This window comes from Rhinoderma darwinii, unplaced genomic scaffold, assembly GCF_050947455.1.
Source record: "Rhinoderma darwinii isolate aRhiDar2 unplaced genomic scaffold, aRhiDar2.hap1 Scaffold_484, whole genome shotgun sequence".
Classification (NCBI taxonomy): domain Eukaryota; kingdom Metazoa; phylum Chordata; class Amphibia; order Anura; family Rhinodermatidae; genus Rhinoderma; species Rhinoderma darwinii.
This window is the reverse complement of record NW_027464030.1, coordinates 28,228-52,387: the sequence shown is the minus strand read 5'-3', so window position 1 is coordinate 52,387 and position 24,160 is coordinate 28,228. Positions and strand designations below refer to the sequence as shown.

The 24,160-nt window shown below is 44.4% G+C and overlaps 2 protein-coding genes across 3 annotated transcripts; one reads left to right on the top strand and one right to left on the bottom strand.

Moving 5' to 3' along the window:
- Positions 1-691: 691 nt before the first annotated feature.
- On the bottom strand, positions 692-21,467 carry LOC142719522 (replication termination factor 2-like). 2 transcript variants are annotated; one of them, XM_075848785.1, is made up of 9 exons: positions 21,321-21,467; positions 20,395-20,489; positions 19,731-19,824; positions 17,526-17,662; positions 16,761-16,839; positions 5,691-5,804; positions 4,390-4,447; positions 3,996-4,082; positions 692-1,417 (listed from the first exon to the last, which is right to left on the bottom strand). In XM_075848785.1, exons 1-9 carry the CDS (start codon positions 21,387-21,389, stop codon positions 1,233-1,235), a joined length of 918 nt encoding a protein of 305 aa, XP_075704900.1. In that variant the 5' UTR covers positions 21,390-21,467; the 3' UTR covers positions 692-1,232. The 2 variants fall into 2 exon arrangements, with proteins under 2 accessions (XP_075704900.1, XP_075704901.1); XM_075848786.1 differs by having other exon boundaries at positions 692-1,414.
- On the top strand, positions 8,757-14,402 carry LOC142719524 (putative beta-1,3-galactosyl-O-glycosyl-glycoprotein beta-1,6-N-acetylglucosaminyltransferase 7). Its single transcript, XM_075848788.1, has 3 exons — positions 8,757-9,753; positions 12,345-12,440; positions 13,303-14,402. The coding sequence occupies exons 1-3, from the start codon at positions 8,790-8,792 to the stop codon at positions 13,521-13,523; spliced, it is 1,281 nt and encodes a 426-aa protein (XP_075704903.1). The 5' UTR covers positions 8,757-8,789; the 3' UTR covers positions 13,524-14,402.
- Positions 21,468-24,160: the final 2,693 nt, after the last annotated feature.

Sequence of the window (24,160 nt, the reverse complement as noted above, 5' to 3'; positions counted from 1 at the left end):
ATCCTATCCTGTGTGTTAGTGTCTGCAGAGCTGTGTATCTAATCCGATCATGTGTGATACTGTCTGCTGAGCCGTGTATCTAATCCTATCCTGTGTGTTAGTGTCTGCTGAGCTATGTATCTAATCCTATCATGTGTGATACTGTCTGCTGAGCTGTGTATCTAATCATATCATGTGTGATACTGGCTGCTGAGCTGTGTATCTAATCCTACCATGTGTGATACTGTCTGCTGAGCTGTGTATCTAATCCCATCATGTGTGATACTGTCTGCTGAGTTGTGTATCTAATCCTATCATGTGTGATACTGCCTGCTAAGCCACTGTATCTAATCCCATCATGTGTGATACTGTCTGCTGATCTGTGTATCTAATCCTATCATGTGTGATACTGCCTGCTGACGTGCTGTATCTAATCCTATCATGTGTGATACTGCCTGCTGACCTGCTGTATCTAATCCTATCCTATGTGATACTGTCTGCTGAGCGGTGTATCTAATCCTATCATGTGTGATACTGTGCTGCTGAACCTGTGTATCTAAGCACTCGCTACTGGTTGTATTGGCCACATTACCGGTGTATCCAGGGCCTGGTCTAGCTGGTATAACACGGACTGCTCAGCTCGTGGCGGTCACATGACATATTACAGGCGGATCTCACATTCGTTGTGTAATAACCGGATAAACAGCAGAACATGAGATTACGGTTTAATTTTCCCATCTAGGACATTACATCTTTACAGCACTCTCTTAAAGGGGCACTCCACCTCCTATCTTAGGGACATCATCGGGGTTTATGAGGTGGGACACTGGACTCTGGCCACTAATAATCTCCATCTCATAGTTTGTCCAGAAGCAGCACGGACTGGCCATGTGGCGGAGATTCTTAGTTACGGAAAAAGGTCGACCAGTGCTGAAGACGTGTGGACTTCTTGTTCTGGGAGTTGGTGAAGGTCCCGGGTCACACAGCCCCTCAGATGGTAAAAGTTGGAATACCCCTTTAAGAACATGGTGGGTAAATAATCTTCAAGCTGCTAAAACAAGAGATGAGCATTATATTTGTGGTAACCGCTCCTGTACAATGTATGAGGCCATAGTGTAGCCCGCGCCCCCCAGTAATATTGGGGTGATCTCACAAGCCCCAGATAAAGCATTACTCCCACAATAAGAAAAACACAACAAACTTTCTACAAACGTCCTTCCTTATAGTGGCGCTGAGGGCGCGTCCGCGTTTCCTTAGAAGTAATAAGCTGTGTGGGTGACCCAGTTGGACGATTGATCCTTGGTGCGCTTGGCAGAATTGTGAGAGGTGAAGATAGATTTATACGCCTCGGATTTCTTGTCCATGATGAGGAACGGCCTTTTGGGAGCCGATGATGATGAGGATGATTGGACAGCCTTCTCTGATGAATCGGGTTCTGCTGTAAGAAAAGACAAAAGAAGCCATTACAAACCGGTGAGGATACATCATATAACTGTACTGATCCTGAGTTACATCCTGTATTATACTCCAGAGCTGCACTCACTATTCTGCTGGTGGAGTCACTGTGTACATACATTACATTACTTATCCTGTGCTGATCCTGAGTTACATCCTGTATTATACTCCAGAGCTGCACTCACTATTCTGCTGGTGGAGTCACTGTGTACATACATTACATTACTTATCCTGTACTGATCCTGAGTTACATCCTGTATTATACTCCAGAGCTGCACTCATTATTCTGCTGGTGGAGTCACTGTGTACATACATTACATTACTTATCCTGTACTGATCCTGAGTTACATCCTGTATTATACTCCAGAGCTGCACTCACTATTCTCCTGGGGGAGTCACTGTGTACATACATTACATTACTTATCCTGTACTGATCCTGAGTTACATCCTGTATTATACTCCAGAGCTGCACTCACTATTCTCCTGGGGGAGTCACTGTGTACATACATTACATTACTGATCCTGTACTGATCCTGAGTTACATGCTGTATTATACTCCAGAGCTGCACTCACTATTCTGCTGGTGGAGTCACTGTGTACATACATTACATTACTTATCCTGTACTGAGCCTGAGTTACATCCTGTATTATACTCCAGAGCTGCACTCACTATTCTCCTGGGGGAGTCACTGTGTACATACATTACATTACTTATCCTGTACTGATCCTGAGTTACATGCTGTATTATACTCCAGAGCTGCACTCACTATTCTGCTGGTGGAGTCACTGTGTACATACATTACATTACTTATCCTGAGTTACATCCTGTATTATACTCCAGAGCTGCACTCGTTACATCCTGTCTTATACTCCAAAGCTGCACTCACTATTCTGCTGGTGGAGTCACTGTGTACATACATTACATTACTTATCCTGTGCTGATCCTGAGTTACATCCTGTATTATACTGCAGAGCTGCACTCGTTACATCCTGTCTTATACTCCAGAGCTGCACTCACTATTCTGCTGGTGGAGTCACTGTGTACATACATTATTTATCCTGTAGTGATCCTGAGTTATATCCTGTATTATGCTCCAGAGCTGCACTCACTATTCTGCTGGTGGAGTCACTGTGTACATACATTACATTACTTATCCTGTACTGATCCTGAGTTACATCCTGTATTATACTCCAGAGCTGCACTCACTATTCTACTGGTGGAGTCACTGTGTACATACATTACATTACTTATCCTGTACTGATCCTGAGTTACATACTGTATTATACTCCAGAGCTGCACTCACTATTCTCCTGGTGGAGTCACTGTGTACATACATTACATTACTTATCCTGTACTGATCCTGGGTTACATCCTGTATTATACTCCAGAGCTGCACTCACTATTCTCCTGGTGGAGTCACTGTGTACATACATTACATTACTTATCCTGTACTGATCCTGAGTTACATACTGTATTATACTCCAGAGCTGCACTCACTATTCTGCTGGTGGAGTCACTGTGTACATACATTACATTACTTATCCTGTACTGATCCTGAGTTACATCCTGTATTATACTCCAGAGCTGCACTCACTATTCTGCTGTGGAGTCACTGTGTACATACATTACATTACATTACTTATCCTGTACTGATCCGGAGTTACATCCTGTATTATACTCCAGAGCTGCACTCACTATTCTCCTGGTGGAGTCACTGTGTACATACATTACATTACTTATCCTGAGTTACATCCTGTATTATACCCCAGAGCTGCACTCACTATTCTGCTGGTGGAGTCACTGTGTACACACATTACATTACTTATCCTGTACTGATCCTGATTTACATCCTGTATTATACTCCAGAGCTGCACTCACTATTCTGCTGGTGGAGTCACTGTGTACATACATTACATTACTTATCCTGTACTGATCCTGAGTTACATCCTGTATTATACTCCAGAGCTGCACTCACTATTCTGCTGGTGGAGTCACTGTGTACATACATACATTACTTATCCTGTACTGATCCTGAGTTATATCCTGTATTATACTCCAGAGCTGCACTCACTATTCTGCTGGTGGAGTCACTGTGTACATACATTACATTACTTATCCTGTACTTATCCTGAGTTACATCCTGTATAAGGGGGAGTTCACACAGAGTTTTTTTTACGCGGAAACCGCATCGGAAAACACGGCACAAAACGGCCGAAGATGCCTCCCTTTGATTTCAATGGGAGGCAGAGGCGTTTTTTTTCCCTGCGAGGGGAAAAAACGTCTCGCTGGAAAAAGAAGGGACATGCCCTATTTTCGGGCGTTTACGCCTCTGACCTCCCATTGACATCAATGGGAGGCAGAGAAAGCATATGTCGCTGCATTTTTTTCCCACGGCACTCAATGGCCGCGGGCGAAAAAGGCAGCGAAGATTGACGTGAAGGCAGAGCAAAATCGGCCTCAAAATTCCAATTTTGAGGCAGATTTTCCGCCTGCAAAAAACTGAGTGTGAATGCGGCCTTATACACCAGAGCTGCATTTATTTTGTGCTCGGCAGATTTACCGGTGGATTCGGTGCTGGACACAAAACTGATTTTGTCCCTTGTGTTGGTTTTGCTTCCGTTTGTTGTCCCGGAGGGTCCCGCAGCAACTGAGGGGGAAAAAAACCTATTTAACCATTGAAGCGAAGAATGGAGATAAATAAAAGTCCATTAGTCCAGAAATCCTGATGATCCGACATGGGACAGAAATTGCTCCCTAGTATAATAACAGGAATATACGGGACGATCCTTGGGCCGGATCTTCCAGGAAACCAAAGGGGCGCAAAGCCCAAAACTGGCGCACCCCGAGATGATGGTCGTGCACATGACTAATATCTGCTTTGCTTCCCTTAGAACTCCTGGATGATGAGGGTGGTAGTACATCCAATGGTTTGGAACACGTCCATACAGTCTTACCTTCCTCTGTGTGATCGTTCGCAGCGACTCTCTCAGCTGGTTTGGCCTTCTTGGATTTCTAGAAGCACAGAGGATTTCAGCATTATAAGAAACAGATCACATAATACATTTCCATTTTCAGAATATGAGTGGGAGAGAAGAAACCGTAGATCTGTCCCGGAGCACGGACCGCCAGGTAAAAAGGAGGGCGAGTCGTTTAATTTGGCGTAACATGTATCAAAATGGCGCCCGCAACATAATAGATTTGGCGCAACTCATGGCCTACCAGACGCTTCTTGTCTTTCTGCCGCCTTTTAAGGGTATGTTCAAACGTTTGACGGGGAAACCGTGCAAAAAAAAAAAACGTCCGAAAACACCCCCCCCATTTCAATGGGAGGCAAAGACGTTTTTTTTCTCCTGCAAGCGAAAAAAAAAAAAAAAGCCTGCGGGAAAATGCATCATGCCCTTTCTTCAGGCGTTTCCATCTTTTACCTCCCGTTGACATCAATGGGAAGCAGAGAAAGCGTTTTTTTCCTGCGGAGCGTAACAGCCGCAAAAAACCTGACAAAAACCACGGCGAGTGTTCTGCCGGCAGGTCAAAATCGACCTCAAAATTCCTGAAGGAATTTTGAGGCCGATTTTTCCGGCTGCAAAAAAAAACCTCAGTGTGAACAGGGCCTTAGGTTGTTTTACATGTTACCAGTACTTTGTACAAAAATAGCGCTAAACCGCGATAGATTTGGCGCAAGCATTGCAAGTTAAAGCCCCGCCCTTTAAAGCGTTTGGTCTTCAAATCCGTCATATAGCAGAACTAGATTAAAAATAGCACATGTGACTTGCGCCTTTCGCCGCTCTGCAGACGCGTTTCACTTTTCGATAAATGTGCCCTGAAATGTTCCACCCCTTTATATCCCGACACGGCGCCCCGGCTGAATCAATCACTTTATAGCAGACTTTGCTTCAATCCCTCACCATTTCCAAGATCTTGGTTTGCTGTCAGTGAATGGAAACCTTCCGTGTTTACATGGAGTGGCTGCTCAGGCAGTTTTCACCGCTGCTGCGCTTGGCTCACAGAGTACTGTATACGCAGATAGTGTAACAAACCTACAGTTGTGTGAGCAGCACTAGACCACGACAGGATTTCAGCCTCTGTGAATGTATCAACGTAGCAAGCAGAGATCTTGAAAATGGTGAGGAATTGAAACGCAAACCTATTCAAAAGTTGCAGAACCTTTGGCTACACAAGGATAAGACTGGACACCGGCCCTTTAAGTCTATGTGGATACCGCCATAAATCCTACGGGCGGCTGCCGCCGCCTCACCTTCTCCATCTTGGCTCTTAATCTTCTTTCTTCCATCTTCTTCCTCAGTTCCTCGATTTCGTCTTTGTCCCCATTCAACACAATGACGTCGTCGTCCTTAAAGATCTCGCCGCACTGACGGTCAGGGAGAAAAGGAAGGGAATTTTTTATTCTTTTTGGCTTCTTTTAGCAACCGTCATATCCCGCGTGGACGTCAGACGAGACCCGTGCAGAAGATTTTACATTTGTGGCGCTCATCAGTTTTGCATAAGTAAAATATTCCTAATGCAAATTTTTTTTTTTTCTAAGCTGGGTAAATTTCCCCAAAACCTGCGACCACAGAGAAGACGAAAGGACAGAGGCGCGGAGGACGCAGAAAGATCAGGAAACAGACACGGGGTGAGACCGTGACCTCAAACCACGGCCATCTGGTCGCACATGAATGTAAAGAGAAATCCCCCTAAAATCCACCATCTAGTCTGAAGCCAATTCTGACACTTCCGATCCCTCCCATAGGGGTGACAACGAATAACGTCCGCCTTAAGGTCAGTCACCCAGCTTTCCAATGACCTGAAATAATATTATATGTCTCTTTGATTACAGCGCTAGTTATATAGAAAGTATGGCTGAAAAAGCGCTTATGTCCATCAAGTGTCAGTCTTTACTGGTATTCTGGCATGCTATTCCAGCAGGATGAGCAGGAGAACATGTATGTGACTAATGATATTCAGATTATTGTTTATTAGGGGTAAACGCTCTTTAATGTGCAGCAGCTTGTATGGAAGGATCGCGGTGATGTGAGGATTACTGCAGGCGCACGCAGCCCGCACAGCTTTCATCCCTTTTAATGAAACCCAAAAGGACGCCCGAGTGTTCCCAGGGGCCCCCAGGAGCCGTCGGAAAGGAAATGCAAACCGTGCTTGGAAACACAATCTCTGCTGTTCATGCCTGACACAACAACAGCGCCCACAACTCGTCCGAGACGTCTGCAGCACAGAAGGGTCTGGTCCGGGGGTGAGGAGATCTCAACAGGTGAGTGACCCAGTCCCGTCATTATATCATAGGAGGAGAGTGATGTCATCAGCATTATATCATAGGAGGAGAGTGATGTCATCAGCATTATACATGTCGAGTCATTATATCATAGGAGGAGAGTGATGTCATCAGCATTATATCATAGGAGGAGAGTGATGTCATCAGCATTATATCATAGGAGGAGAGTGATGTCATCAGCATTATGCATGTCCAGTCATTATATCATAGGAGGAGAGTGATGTCATCAGCATTATACATGTCGAGTCATTATATCACAGGAGGAGAGTGATGTCATCAGCATTATACATGTCCAGTCATATCATAGGAGGGGAGTGATATCATCAGCATTATACATGTCCAGTCATTATATCATAGGAGGGGAGTGATGTCATCAGCATTATGCATGTCCAGTCATTCTACCATAGGAAGAGTGATGTCATCAGCATTATACATGTCCAGTCATTATATCATAGGAGGGGAGTGATGTCATCAGCATTATGCATGTCCAGTCATTATATCATAGGAGGGGAGTGATGTCATCAGCATTATGCATGTCCAGTCATTATATCATAGGAGGGGAGTGATGTCATCAGCATTATGCATGTCCAGTCATTATATCATAGGAGGGGAGTGATGTCATCAGCATTATATCATAGGAGGGGAGTGATGTCATCAGCATTATACATGTCCAGTCATTATACCATAGGAAGAGTGATGTCATCAGCATTATACATGTCCAGTCATTATATAATGAGGAGAGTGATATCAGCATTATGCATGTCCAGTCATTATACCATAGGAAGAGTGATGTCATCAGCATTATACATGTCCAGTCATTATATCATAGGAGGGGAGTGATGTCATCAGCATTATACATGTCCAGTCATTATATCATAGGAGGAGAGTGATGTCATCAGCATTATACATGTCCAGTCATTATATCATAGGAGGAGAGTGATGTCATCAGCATTATACATGTCCAGTCATTATATCATAGGAGGGGAGTGATGTCATCAGCATTATACATGTCCCGTCATTATATCATAGGAGGAGAGTGATGTCATCAGCATTATACATGTCCAGTCATTATATCATAGGAGGGGAGTGATGTCATCAGCATTATACATGTCCAGTCATTATATCATAGGAGGAAAGTGATGTCATCAGCATTATACATGTCCAGTGCTTAGTCTCTGATAATGGATTGTCTAATCACTGGTTATAGAACACTTCAGAAATTATTATCCTTTATATATTATAAATGGTGGAGAGTAGATAGATAGATAGATAGATAGATAGATAGAAAGAACTAATAATATTACTACTTGGAGATGGTTGTGGGGCTTTAGGGGTATAAGGCTGTTTTCCTGTTAGCTCTCAGGTTGCAGGACTTTCCTTCTCACTGAACTTGGATGTTCCTTGTCTGTATAGATAATTCTGTGGTGACAGATGCAGTGTAGAAAATAGTGTAGAAAATAATACAAATTGAGATTTCTGGTCCGGACAGACATCTAAGATAACCGCATCCAATCATAACCGCCACTTCCTGTTTTCAATTAAATATATCAACTTTATGCTGAGGCATCTGTGGACAAACCCTAAACGTGGTGCGCTTGGTGGCACGCGGCTGACATCCTCAACCAGCACAATTGGTAATGCAGCTTTGGATGTAGAAAAAAAGTAATCTGTTTCCATGGACAACATGGAAAATTGTGAATACAGCTCTGGATGGTACTGGAGAATGAGAATTGTGAATGCAGCTCTGGCTGTGAGTGGAGAATGAGAATTGTGAATGTAGCTCTGGCTGTGACTGGAGAATGAGAATCTTGAATGCAGCTCTGGGTGGCACTGGAGAATAAGATGTAATGTGATTATTATGTAACATTATATTGTATACTTTTAGGCCGAGTTCACATGTTGCGGATTTGATGCAGATCTCACCCAAAAGGTTAAACGCTGCAATGAAAATCTGCGACGTGTGAACTCAGCCTTAAGGTTTCTTAACTCGAGTTATTATTTTTGGATTTCCACACAGGATTATAAAATAAAAAACCCAATGAAGCGAATACCCCGGCAGAGCGGACAATGAGCCTCCTTGGATGCGCCAAGTCAGGGTTCATAATATGCGTCGGACTCTCCATCGTCCTTTTGGCCATAAACAACATTAACCAAATCGAGAACGACCTGAACGCTGAGGCGGAGATCAAGGAATGCGGCTTCTACCCCGGAGAACTGTGCAAAGCGTTATATGAGGGGAAGCCTGCCGCCCTGGTGGTGGGAAATATATGTCAAGAAGCCCTGCCCCCGAAGAGAGAAGGGCCGATCATCCTGGAGTCCAATTGCTCGACCCTGATCTACGACCTGCACTTTATAACGGAGCCGCTGTCAGCGGAGGAGGCGGACTACCCCCTGGCGTACATCCTGACCATACATAAGCAGCTGGACATGTTTGTAAAGCTGCTCGCCGCCATCTACACCCCGCAGAACATCTACTGCGTCCACGTCGACCGAAAGTCTCCCAAGACGTACGAGCGGGCGGTGCGCGGGCTCGCCAGCTGCTTCCACAACGTGTTCCTATCCTCCCGGCAAGAGACGGTGGTCTACGCTGGGTTTTCACGACTACGCGCCGATATCAACTGTATGGAGGATCTCGTCCGCTCCGACGTAGCGTGGAAACACGTCATCAACTTATGCGGCCAAGACTTCCCCATGAAGACCAACAGGGAGATCGTACAGTATCTGAAGGGCAAGTGGAGCGGGAGTAACCTGACGCCGGGCGTGATCCAGCCGCCGCACATAAGGTACCGGACACAGGTCACGTATAAGGAGTTTGTCCATATGGGGAAGTCCTACGTCTATCCCACCAAAGAGGAGAAGGCTGGTCCGCCGCATAACATCACGCTCTACTTCGGAACCGCCTACTACGCCCTGACCAGGAATTTTGTAGAGTTTGTACTGACCGACCGAAAGGCGAAGGATCTTCTGGAGTGGTCGCAGGACACGTACAGTCCGGACGAGCATTACTGGGTGACCCTCAACAGGATGAAAGGTGAGAGATGTTCAGGGGAGCCCCAATAGCGTCTCAATTCAGCACTATTATATCCTCCAGACATTACATCATATATGTGACTGATATCAGCCGCTCCTCTTATATCACTCCAGCACTATTATATCCTCCAGAGACATTACATCATATATGTGACTGATATCAGCCGCTCCTCTTATATCACTCCAGCACTATTATATCCTCCAGAGACATTACATCATGTGTGTGACTGATATCAGCCGCTCCTCTTATATCACTCCAGTACTATTATATCCTCCAGAGACATTACATCATATGTGACTGATATCAGCCGCTCCTCTTATATCACTCCAGCACTATTATATCCTCTAGAGACATTACATCATGTGTGACTGATATCAGCCGCTCCTCTTATCACTCCAGCACTATTATATCCTCCAGAGACATTACATCATATGTGACTGATATCAGCCGCTCCTCTTATAACACTCCAGTACTATTATATCCTCCAGAGACATTACATCATATGTGTGACTGATATCAGCCGCTCCTCTTATATCCCTCCAGTACTATTATATCCTCCAGAGACATTACATCATATGTGACTGATATCAGCCGCTCCTCTTATAACACTCCAGTACTATTATATCCTCCAGACATTACATCATATGTGTGACTGATATCAGCCACTCCTCTTATATCACTCCAGTACTATTATATCCTCCAGAGACATTACATCATATGTGACTGATATCAGCCACTCCTCTTATAACACTCCAGTACTATTATATCCTCCAGAGACATTACATCATATGTGACTGATATCAGCCGCACCTCTTATAACACTCCAGTACTATTATATCCTCCAGACATTACATCATATGTGACTGATATCAGCCACTCCTCTTATAACACTCCAGCACTATTATATCCTCCAGAGACATTACATCATATGTGACTGATATCAGCCGCTCCTCTTATAACACTCCAGCACTATTATATCCTCCAGAGACATTACATCATATGTGTGACTGATATCAGCCGCTCCTCTTATATCACTCCAGTACTATTATATCCTCCAGAGACATTACATCATATGTGACTGATATCAGCCGCTCCTCTTATCACTCCTGTACTATTATATCCTCCAGAGACATTACATCATATGTGTGACTGATATCAGCCGCTCCTCTTATATCACTCCAGCACTATTATATCCTCCAGAGACATTACATCATATATGTGACTGATATCAGCCGCTCCTCTTATATCACTCCAGCACTATTATATCCTCCAGAGACATTACATCATGTGTGTGACTGATATCAGCCGCTCCTCTTATATCACTCCAGTACTATTATATCCTCCAGAGACATTACATCATATGTGACTGATATCAGCCGCTCCTCTTATATCACTCCAGCACTATTATATCCTCTAGAGACATTACATCATGTGTGACTGATATCAGCCGCTCCTCTTATATCACTCCAGCACTATTATATCCTCCAGAGACATTACATCATATGTGACTGATATCAGCCGCTCCTCTTATAACACTCCAGCACTATTATATCCTCCAGAGACATTACATCATATGTGTGACTGATATCAGCCGCTCCTCTTATAACACTCCAGTACTATTATATCCTCCAGAGACATTACATCATATGTGTGACTGATATCAGCCGCTCCTCTTATATCCCTCCAGTACTATTATATCCTCCAGAGACATTACATCATATGTGACTGATATCAGCCGCTCCTCTTATAACACTCCAGTACTATTATATCCTCCAGACATTACATCATGTGTGACTGATATCAGCCACTCCTCTTATATCACTCCAGTACTATTATATCCTCCAGAGACATTACATCATATGTGACTGATATCAGCCACTCCTCTTATAACACTCCAGTACTATTATATCCTCCAGAGACATTACATCATATGTGACTGATATCAGCCGCACCTCTTATAACACTCCAGTACTATTATATCCTCCAGACATTACATCATATGTGACTGATATCAGCCACTCCTCTTATAACACTCCAGCACTATTATATCCTCCAGAGACATTACATCATATGTGTGACTGATATCAGCCGCTCCTCTTATCACTCCTGTACTATTATATCCTCCAGAGACATTACATCATATGTGACTGATATCAGCCGCTCCTCTTATAACACTCCAGTACTATTATATCCTCCAGAGAGATTACATCATATGTGACTGATATCAGCCACTCCTCTTATAACACTCCAGTACTATTATATCCTCCAGAGACATTACATCATATGTGTGACTGATATCAGCCGCTCCTCTTATATCACTCCAGTACTATTATATCCTCCAGAGACATTACACCATATGTGACTGATATCAGCCGCTCCTCTTATATCACTCCAGTACTATTATATCCTCCAGAGACATTACATCATATGTGACTGATATCAGCAGCTCCTCTTATAACACTCCAGTACTATTATATCCTCCAGAGACATTACATCATATATGTGACTGATATCAGCAGCTCCTCTATTATAATCTTCAAACTTTAGTGTTACCGGCCCTTTAAACCGTGAACCTTATTTCTTTCTTTCAGAATTTCCAGGATCAACACCTGACGCTGGGTGGGGGGGAAACATCAGAGCTGTAAAATGGCGGGAACAGGAAGGCGTCTCCCACTCGGGCTGCAGCGGTAACCTATGTTTTATATTTTGTACCTTTTATAGGAGATAAAGTATGTGACCCCCGGCCAGAAGCCAAAACACAGGATGCGGCCGTTTTGTGATTTGAGTCACAATCTAATAGAAGTGAATGGGGAAAGCCGAGTCGCCATTCACTTCCATAGGAGCACGACTGTCACGTGATTGGTTTAAAGAAACACTCCGGGAAAAACGGCCATATTGGGGGGAGATTCACTAAGCGCCAGAATTCTGTCAAAAATTGTACCCAAAAAAAAAAAAAAAAGTACCGTACATGGCGAGTCCCAAATGTAAGTGTTTTAGACCCGTTCAGCAGCTTCCTCGACCGTTTTGAAAAGAGTTTAGAAAACGGACGCGGCTACGAGACTTAAAATGCGCCAGATTTTTTAACGTGCTCCGCAGGCCTGGGAGACGCTGAGACGGCACCCTTCCGTACATCGGCGCGATACACAGACGTCGTTGCGCCGGCCTGCACAGAGACTGTATCCCAGCGTTTGATTGGCTTCAGGACTAACGTGGCCTGTAGCCTATAATATGGCAGAGCAGGAAGCTGATAGCTCCCTGCTCCTCCATAGTATCGGTGTCCTGAAAAAACTGATACAAATAAATGTGTCAGTCGCCCGAGGATCCGGAGCACCGGGCCTAAAATCCAGGGTTTCTGCCCTAGATGCCCAATGCCACCGGTCTGGACAACTGGCGTCCACAGTCCTGGTTCAAACCACTGTCTGCCAGTTAAGGACCACTGGTCTAGACTGTATACAATTGTAACAAACCCTCAGCCGTGAGAAGTATTAGGTCAGGATGGGTTTTTCAATCCCCAGAAAACACTATTAATACCATGAAATGCTTTCCCAGGTCATTACGTCAGGGACATCTGCGTGTACGGCCTGGGAGATTTGCGCTGGTTGATCGATTCTCCGCATTTATTTGCGAACAAATTTGACCCGAGTCGTTACGGCCTGGTCACGGACTGCCTGGAAAGACGTTACAGACTCCGGGTCCTGGACGGGGTGGAGGTCCCGGTGAAGCAGAGCTGGTATTTCCAAGATGAGTACTCGACCATGAGCTGGCAGTGATGTGAGCACAGCGCCCCCAGGAGGTAAAACGCATTTCGCCATTTCAATACATGAAGAGCAGAATGCAAATAGAACGGGCGGATTTGTCGCGTTCTGGCCATTTGCATTGGAGGCTCTGGAGGATGTAACCCGATAACACCCAGAAATGGGACGCTCATCAGAATTTCAATAACTTTATTAACCCCTGATGGGTGAACATCACATGGAGATAAACAACCAATCATGGACGAGCTCATTAACATTGGATCAGTCACGGCCGGACAATCATTCAGGAGTGACGAATAAGTCTAGAAACCTGCAAGAACCCCTCAAAACTGGACTCGGATTGCAAGCTCCTGCGGCCAGAGACCTCAGTCATTACTCACATCCTTAAAGGGACAGTACGCCAGTCAACCTCCCACCCATCTGCTGTGTGGTTGAGAGAAATCTTTAAATTCCTTGTTATCAGCCAGGGTAGAAGCAGACTATAATGTAGTTACCTACTGTTTTCTGTTATCAGCCATTTCTGTCTGGAGATAGGCTGACTAGTGAAGGATAAGTGATAGGAAGTGTAGAATCCCCCCTGTGCCCTGTGATCCCTACTTCATGTCCCAGATCTCCAGTGCTGAGAACCTTCATTGACATTTACATCCTATGTGACTGATGTCTTTGTAAATCTGCTCCATTGTGCCTAATGACAAACTCAGCTCTGCTACATCTGCAAAAACACTATAAACATGTTATCACCAAATACAGCTGATCTCCGCACATCCAACGATCCCTCCAGCACCAGAGACAACCACATATGTTACAAGTGGACAATTCCGGCTATGACATGAAACCCGCACTAGGTCAGCGCGCCGGACGAGGTTATAGACCGATCTAAACAGCCATTTAGTTAGTACAATAAACCTGTTAGTTATTTGGGGTTTGTTTATTTTTAATCGACCGATTCAGAATAAATGTGGCGATAGATAAACTATAGAGCGGGGGGTGGAGCTTCACCACCGCGCTAGGAACACGGACAATTCAGCCATAGACATCTATAGGATATACGATGTCTTCTAGGTGGGGGTACCAATTCTTGGTTCCCCACCTGTTGGGAGAAAGGGGGTCCACATGAAAGAGAGAAGGATACAGGAGGAGAAGCACGTGCACTGCTCGCTCCATTACAGTCATGAGTGATAGGAACAGCCGCTACTTCCATAGACCACAATAAAGAGAGAGACGTCTAATGTAATCCTAAAGTGCAAAGACAACACTAACTGGAGTGCAAAAAATCATCGCAACCATGGACTACTAGGAGATTCAGCTGTGAAGCCTGCAGTATTGCGAGTACAGCTCTGGAGTATAATACAGGATATAACTCAGGATCAGTACAGGATAAGTAATGTAATGTATGTACACAGTGACTCCACCAGCAGAATAGTGAGTGCAGCTCTGGAGTATAATACAGGATGTAACTCAGGATCAGTACAGGATAAGTAATGTAATGTATGTACACAGTGACTCCACCAGCAGAATAGTGAGTGCAGCTCTGGAGTATAATACAGGATGTAACTCAGGATCAGTACAGGATAAGTAATGTAATGTATGTACACAGTGACTCCACCAGCAGAATAGTGAGTGCAGCTCTGGAGTATAATACAGGATATAACTCAGGATCAGTACAGGATAAGTAATGTAATGTATGTGCACAGTGACTCCACCAGCAGTATTGTGAGTACAGCTCTGGAGTATAATACAGGATGTAACTCAGGATCAGTACAGGATAAGTAATGTAATGTATGTACACAGTGACTCCACCAGCAGAATAGTGAGTGCAGCTCTGGAGTATAATACAGGATGTAACTCAGGATCAGTACAGGATTAGTAATGTATGTACACAGTGACTCCACCAGCAGAATAGTGAGTGCAGCTCTGCAGTATAATACAGGATGTAACTCAGGATCAGTACAGGATAAGTAATGTAATGTATGTACACAGTGACTCCACCAGGAGAATAGTGAGTGCAGCTCTGGAGTATAATACAGGATATAACTCAGGATCAGTACAGGATAAGTAATGTAATGTATGTACACAGTGACTCCACCAGCAGAATAGTGAGTGCAGCTCTGGAGTATAATACAGGATATAACTCAGGATCAGTACAGGATAAGTAATGTAATGTATGTACACAGTGACTCCACCAGCAGAATAGTGAGTGCAGCTCTGGAGTATAATATAGGATATAACTCAGGATCAGTACAGGATAAGTAATGTAATGTATATACACAGTGACTCCACCAGCAGAATAGTGACTGCAGCTCTGGAGTATAATACAGGATGTAACTCAGGATCAGTACAGGATAAGTAATGTAATGTATGTACAGAGTGACTCCACTAGCAGAATAGCGAGTGCAGCTCTGGAGTATAATACAGGATGTAACTCAGGATCAGTACAGGATAAGTAATGTCATGTATGTACACAGTGACTCCACCAGCAGAATAGTGAGTGCAGCTCTGGAGTATAATACAGGATCAGTATGTACACAGTGACTGCTGTGTCTGTGGATTATATCTGTATCTATATACCTCTCTGCGGTCAGATCACTACCTGTATGGTGATTCTATTTCTCGGTGTTGTTACGGAATTTTAATTGTAACGTTTAGCCACAATTGTGTTTCTGTTCGGCTTCAGTATAAACATTAATTAGGCATCAACAGACCCCGGGCAGCAGTACACGGCCATATCTGTGGCCCTCGAGGGCAGCCGTGTAATAATAATGTAACACAATCTAATCTGAGTGTCGTTTCTGGACCGTGCAGAGCAATAATGAATCCGCTGCCAGGGTGCGATGATCCCAGAGGAGGAGCCGCTAATTATGTTACAGAACATAAATAAAGGATTATTAACAAGACGCCTTAGCGACGGCCCCGGGGGGGGGGGAAATCCGACCGTTTACAGAGCGGCTAAACCACTTTGTGTTACTATAATGATCGCAGCTTGGTACAAAATGGCAAGAACAAAAACAGAAAAGCGCTCAACAACCGTCTGGTGAAATCACTGCAACTAGAGACTCCGTCACCATCCCCTAGATCAGCACACTTCTTTCCTGAAATACTCTGTGCTGCTAGAGAACCCCGTATCTTCCACTAAGTCACTCTCAGTCTGTGACCTCCCACAAGATCAGCACGCGGCTCTCCTGAAATACTCTGCAGACAGCGGCCACATTCCAATAATACACTCTATAGGGAGGGGCACTTTAAGACACTTACCTTATGGCATATGTCGGTCTTGATCTCCTTTAGCGCTCTCTCGGAGAACACGCAGCCGCACTGTCTCAGCGCACAGAAACTGGAAGAAATTAAGGCAAATTACAGGAGATACTAATGGCAACCTCGTGTAGATGCCCCTACTTAAAGGGACCCTGCATTATGACATGTCCCCTTTAAATGGGTTTTATGTAAATAAATCTTAGTCTTTGTATTTTTACATTTCTGCAACTTTCTAACATACTGGGTCTTTCAATTCTTTACCATTTTAAAAGATCTCTGCTTGCTATCAGTGAATGGGATAATTTTTATTTACAGGTTTCCGGAGGCGGACAACCTGTACTGACCTTATACTTCTCACAGCTGAGGGTTTGTTACAATTGTATCCAGTCTAGACAATCCTGTGTGGCCTTAAGGCATCAGCAATGCATCTCTCCTGTCCTGATAATGTATTACATCGTATCGCTGCAGGTCAAATGTATCAGTCGGAGGTTGTTTAGCTTATACAAGATTGTCCAGACTGGATACAATTGTAGCAAACCCTCAGCTGTGAGACCAATTCGGTGAGGATGTTTTTTGGCCTTGGAATGTATTTGAACGTAAAGAAGAATTTTTCCCATTCACTGACAGCAAGCAGATTACATTAAAACAATCAAATATTGAAACACAAAGTATATTAGAAAGTTTTTATTTTAAATATCCTGCAGTGAATCCCACAGAATGTTAGAGAGGGCGCAATACTCCAAAATGGTTTTGCTGCGCACATACCGGTGTTTGCCGTTCATTTCCAGGCCCACGACAGGACAGATGAACTGCGCTCGCTGCTCGTCATACGTGTCACCTTTTGTATTGCCTTTGTCGCCTGTCCACGCCGGGTTGTCACTGAGGTTGAGCTCAATCACGTTCTGCCGGGACACAATGTATTATGAGAAGATGCGCTATATCACAATGCTGCTTCTTTCCTGTTGGCTCTCAGGACCTCCTATGTCACTGCTGGTTTAATGTTTGCAGGAGGTGAAGTGTTTGTAGCAGGTCCTGTGCAGGAGTCGACTACATCTCCCAGGTTATGCTGCATTGAACCACACTGCATTATGGGATGTTAGCTAAGCAGTTAGGGGTGTCTATCAGTGCAGTGACGATGAGTACCAAGCAGAATTCTAAATGCAGCTCTGGATGTGACTAGAGTATAAGATACTGGGTTACTCAAAATTCTGTGTAGATTTAAAGAAAAAGAATTAAAATAAGCCTTTGCTGACTCCTTATGTGCAGTCACTTTCTCTTGTGATCTTTGCGGTTTGTGCTCCAGACTTCTCTTGCCTTCTGGGACATGAAGTAGCTGTCTGATAGCTGCTATGGAGCTGCTTAATCTGTCATCTGGTCACCCAGAGGCTCCTCCCCCGCTAGTAAATCCCTGTGTGAAGACCCTTCCCTCTTCATGAACATTGCTTGTTTGACTGAATCTCTACCTGTGAAGTGTGAGACATGATGTGCTGTAGGGATGTCACGATACCAGAATTTGGACTTTGACACCGATACTTAGTGTAGTATTGCGATACCAAAACGATACTTCGCCAACAATAATAATAAAAAAAGTTCTTCCGTTGTCTGTTGTGAGTCGCAGGGTGAGATGATGATGATGAATTTTGAAATTCCACGTGCCTCACATTAATAGTAATTAACCCCATCATGTTCCTCAGTCATAATGGACAACATTGGGTTAATGTGAGGTACATGATGGGGTTAATTACTATTAATGTCAGGCACATGGAGGTTGAAAATTCATCATCGCGCCTCGCGCCCCACATTAAACATCATAAATGACCCTATAAATTTGTTGTGCAGGTTATTACGGTCGCGACGATACCGAATGTGCGTATATTTTATGTATTGAGACTTATTTTAATCTTCATTGTAAAAAATGTGTTGTTTTTTTTAATGACTATTTTTTTAGCTTTAATGTTCTGGCATATATGTATATACTGATAGTAATGTACGGTTACATCTATATACTGATAGTAATGTACGGTTATATCTATACACTGATAGTAATGTACGGTTATATCTATATACTGATAGTAATGTATGGTTATATCTATATACTGATAGTAATGTATGGTTATATCTATACACTGATAGTAATGTACGGTTATATCTATATACTGATAGTAATGTATGGTTATATCTATACACTGATAGTAATGTACGGTTATATCTATATACTATGCACAGGCAGTTGTTAGGACAGACCTCAGTATGCCTTAACAACAGGAAATATGGTCAGAGGGCGCTGGGGTCCTTCAATGGACCCTGGGCTGTCTGCCCATATATGGTATGTGCCTCGATCGCATCACAGGGATTCCCCCTTCTCATTTTCCCCTTGTATGCTGTGGTCAGCTTTGATCTCAGCATTCAAGGGAATAGCGGCGGAGATGAGTGGTTAGAGCGGGGCTGCGGCTGTGTAATAAACCATTGCCCCGCTCCTGACAATAAGTGTGTGCGCGCGCGGTCAGCATGAGGTGATGCGGCCGGCGCTGCACTAATGAGCGTCAGAAGACAGAACAAGGGGGTGTTTTGCAGTGCGCACGCCATGTTCAGTGCCGGTGCTCGTTAGTATAGCGCCGGCCACATCACCTCATGCTGCGCCCTGTCAGGAGCGAGGCAATGGTTTATTACACAGCCGCAGCCCCGCTCTATATTCTTGTGTTACATTACTAAGCTGTGCGGCCGCATCGCATCATACTAGTGGCTACATTCATGTACTACATCACTGCCGCCGCACAGCTTAGTATCGAACCGTTTGAGGTTTAGTATCGATATTTCAATGCATCGCTCAACCCTAATGTGGTGTCCGCAATGTTGATGTCTCCTTTAGAGATGGGTCAGGAAGTAGCTAACTTCTGCTACTTTTCTGGAATTAGTATAACTGGACGACGACGACGTGAAATCACCTTCATCTGTAAAATAGAACTTTACCTTGATGCTCTTGATATGGGCGGCAGAGTCCGCATGCGGTTTGTCCGGGGATTTGTCCAGTAAGAACTCAATGACGGCCTCTTTTTTGTACAACCTGTGGGGAGACAAGACGATGGCGTGATGAGCGGATGTAATGGGCGTTTAGTAACGCATCTGTTATCAGATATAACTGCAGTAGGAGGGTATACAGCGTTTTAAAAAAAACTTAAATAGTGCCCCCTATAGGCGCCATATTTTTCCACCATTAAATTCAATAGGGAAAATGGTAATCGCAGATTGCAATAGCAGGTTTTACATGTGGTCCTGAAATTATTTCCAGAGAAACGACTTCTCACAGCTGAGGGTTTGTTGCAGTTGTATTCAGTTTAAGCAAGGCTGTGAGCGAGCTGTATTAATCTCCCTCCTGTCCAGTTTGTTACATTGTATCAGTGCAGGTAGAGTGTCTGGATTCCATATTGTTTATTTCACAGAAGATTATCTAGACTGGATAGAATTGTAGCAAACCCTCAGCTGTGAGAAGTATTAAGTGGGGATGTGTTTTTAGCCTCTGAATGTAAACAAGAATGGTCCCAATCATTGACAACTATCAGTGATCTTGAAAAGGGTGAGAAATTATACAATGATTAAACTTTATTGAGATTCAGCCCTGACAGACGGTCCGCACCTTCCCAGCTCGCAGGTCACGATCGGCCTCTTCAGCTTCTCTTGGCTCAGGGTGCAGTAATACCAGCGGGCGACCAGCTCTGCGTTCTTATCAATCTGAAACAGACAAGAAACAACGTTGAGGCACGAGACGGTCAGACGGGACGTCCAGGACGCTCCTCCATTCATGGGGCACCGACTGCAGCTCCTGTAAATGTAAAGAGGTATTTCCCCTCAGAAAGACACAAATCCCCAGAAAACAAGACGTCCTGAAGTCTAACATGACCTGACGTAATCCCACTCATAAGATCTGGTCCTGGGAAAGCTGGGTGACAACATGGATGCAATTTTAGCTCCCGCTGGGTTACCCAGCTTTCCCAGACCCCCCCCCCACCCTTCGCAGGTACATTGCTGTATAGCACAGGGCATGAAGAGGGGCAGCGAGGGCGGACGCAAAGAGGAGAAGGGGGGCAAGCGAGGGCGGACGCAAAGAGGAGAAGGGGGGCAAGCGAGGGCGGAGGCAAAGAGGAGAAGGGGGGGCAAGCGAGGGCGGACGCAAAGAGGAGAAGGGGGGCAGCGAGGGCGGAGGCAAGGAGGAGAAGGGGGGCAGCGAGGGCGGAGGCAAGGAGGAGAAGGGGAGGCAAGGAGGAGAAGGGGGGGCAGCGAGGGCGGACGCAAAGAGAAGGGGGGCAGCGAGGGCGGACGCAAGGAGGAGAAGGGGAGGCAAGGAGGAGAAGGGGGGGCAGCGAGGGCGGAGGAAACGAGAAGGGGGCAGCGAGGGCGGAGGAAACGAGAAGGGGGCAGCGAGGGCGGACGCAAGGAAAAGGGGGGCAGCAAACGACACAAGTCATATATTAGCAGCATACCACTCTTCAGCCCCTGGCATGCTGGGTCTTGTGGTGCCACCACAGCTTAGGAGCCAGGATTTGTACCCCACCCCGTCCTCACCTTCTCCACCTTCTTAGGCCCTTTCACCAGCTCGTGGCGCTTGGGGATGGTTCCTCCGTCACAACCCATCTCACGGCTCTCAGCGACCACAACAAACTCTGCCTGTAAACACAAAGACTTCCGCTTCCGGTATCATGTGACTCTAATGCAACGCCATTTCCAGTTTACGTTACTCCTCAGCTGTCTCCGGTCAGCCATCTTGCTGCACCTTCCGAAGCCAAGTCTGTGACATTTCTGAGGCGGCCCTCTTGGACTGTTCCTCCTGATATGTAAGACCTCGGAGGTTAGGTGACAATTTTGTGATTGTGTCATTAAAATAACAAAATTCAAAGTCTGGTGACACAAACAGGATGGTTTCATTGTGTCATAACACATTTCGGCTCTTCGGCTAGTGTGAACTACAGGTCCCGGCATGCTTTGCTCCATCCTCTGACTCGGATAAGCAACGTGAGTCTGGCAAGGCATGCTGGGAGCTGTAGTTCAACTACTGCTGGGCAGTCACAGGTGCCTGACAGAACCATATTATTCCCATGGTCGTTTTGTGTGGACCCCTCACTTTTTTTTAGGCTCTATTATCCGGGTTTATTACGTCAGAAATCAGCTTTTTGGGTTTAAGGTGTATCATTTCAGGAAAAAGTAGTAATAGAATCCTTCCTCTAAGAAAGTTCCAAGAACTATTACAGGTCAGTATATTATAAATGATAATATATGAAAAATCCACTATGACTGAATGGAAAATAACCATTATAATGGCGTCACCTTAAATACATCACATTAGATCATACGGGAAATTCAGAAAGGTGGATAAAGTGCCATTACATTACTTATCCTGTACTGATCCTGAGTTATATCCTGTATTATACTCCAGAGCTGCACTCACTATTCTGCTGGTGGAGTCACTGTGTACATACATTACATTACTTATCCTGTACTGATCCTGAGTTACATCATGTATTATACTCCAGAGCTGCACTCACTATTCTGCTGGTGGAGCCACTGTGTACACACATTACATTACTTATCCTGTACTGATCCTGAGTTACATCCTGTATTATACTCCAGAGCTGTACTCACTATTCTGCTGGTGGAGTCACTGTGTACATACATTACATTACTTATCCTGTACTGATCCTGAGTTACATCCTGTATTATACTCCAGAGCTGCACTCACTATTCTGCTGGTGGAGTCACTGTGTACATACATTACATTACTTCTCCTGTACTGATCCTGAGTTACACCCTGTATTATACTCCAGAGCTGCACTCACTATTCTGCTGGTGGAGTCACTATGTACATACATTACTTATCCTGTAGTGATCCTGAGTTATATCCTGTATTATACTCCAGAGCTGCACTCACTATTCTGCTGGTGGAGTCACTATGTACATACATTACTTATCCTGTAGTGATCCTGAGTTATATCCTGTATTATACTCCAGAGCTGCACTCACTATTCTGCTGGTGGAATCACTGTGTACATACATTACATTACTTATCCTGTACTGATCCTGGGTTACATCCTGTATTATACTCCAGAGCTGCACTCACTATTCTGCTGGTGGAGTCACTGTGTACATACATTACATTACTTATCCTGTACTGATCCTGGGTTACATCCTGTATTATACTCCAGAGCTGCACTCACTATTCTGCTGGTGGAGTCACTGTGTACATACATTACATTACTTATCCTGTACTGATCCTGGGTTACATCCTGTATTATACTCCAGAGCTGCACTCACTATTCTGCTGGTGGAGTCACTGTGTACATACATTACTTATCCTGTACTGATCCTGAGTTATATCCTGTATTATACTCCAGAGCTGCACTCACTATTCTGCTGGTGGAGTCACTGTGTACATACATTACATTACTTATCCTGTACTGATCCTGGGTTACATCCTGTATTATTATCCAGAGCTGCACTCACTATTCTGCTGGTGGAGTCACTGTGTACATACATTACATTACTTATCCTGTACTGATCCTGAGTTACATCCTGTATTATACTGCAGAGCTGCACTCACTATTCTGCTGGTGGAGTCACTGTGTACATACATTACATTACTTATCCCTGTACTGATCCTCAGTAACATCCTGTATTATACTCCAGAGCTGCACTCACTATTCTGCTGGTGGAGTCACTGTGTACATACATTACATTACTTATCCTGTACTGATCCTGAGTTACATCCTGTATTATACTCCAGAGCTGCACTCACTATTCTGCTGGTGGAGTCACTGTGTACATACATTACATTACTTATCCTGTACGGATCCTGAGTTACATCCTGTATTATACTCCAGAGCTGCACTCACTATTCTGCTGGTGGAGTCACTGTGTACATACATTACATTACTTATCCCTGTACTGATCCTGAGTTACATCCTGTATTATACTCCAGAGCTGCACTCACTATTCTGCTGGTGGAGTCACTGTGTACATACATTACATTACTTATCCTGTACTGATCCTGGGTTACATCCTGTATTATACTCCAGAGCTGCACTCACTATTCTGCTGGTGGAGTCACTGTGTACATACATTACATATCCCGTACTGATCCTGGGTTACATCCTGTATTATACTCCAGAGCTGCACTCACTATTCTGCTGGTGGAGTCACTGTGTACATACATTACATTACTTATCCTGTACTGATCCTGAGTTACATCCTGTATTATACTCCAGAGCTGCACTCACTATTCTGCTGGTGGAGTCACTGTGTACATACATTACATTACTTATCCTGTACTGATCCTGGGTTACATCCTGTATTATACTCCAGAGCTGCACTCACTATTCTGCTGGTGGAGTCACTGTGTACATACATTACAT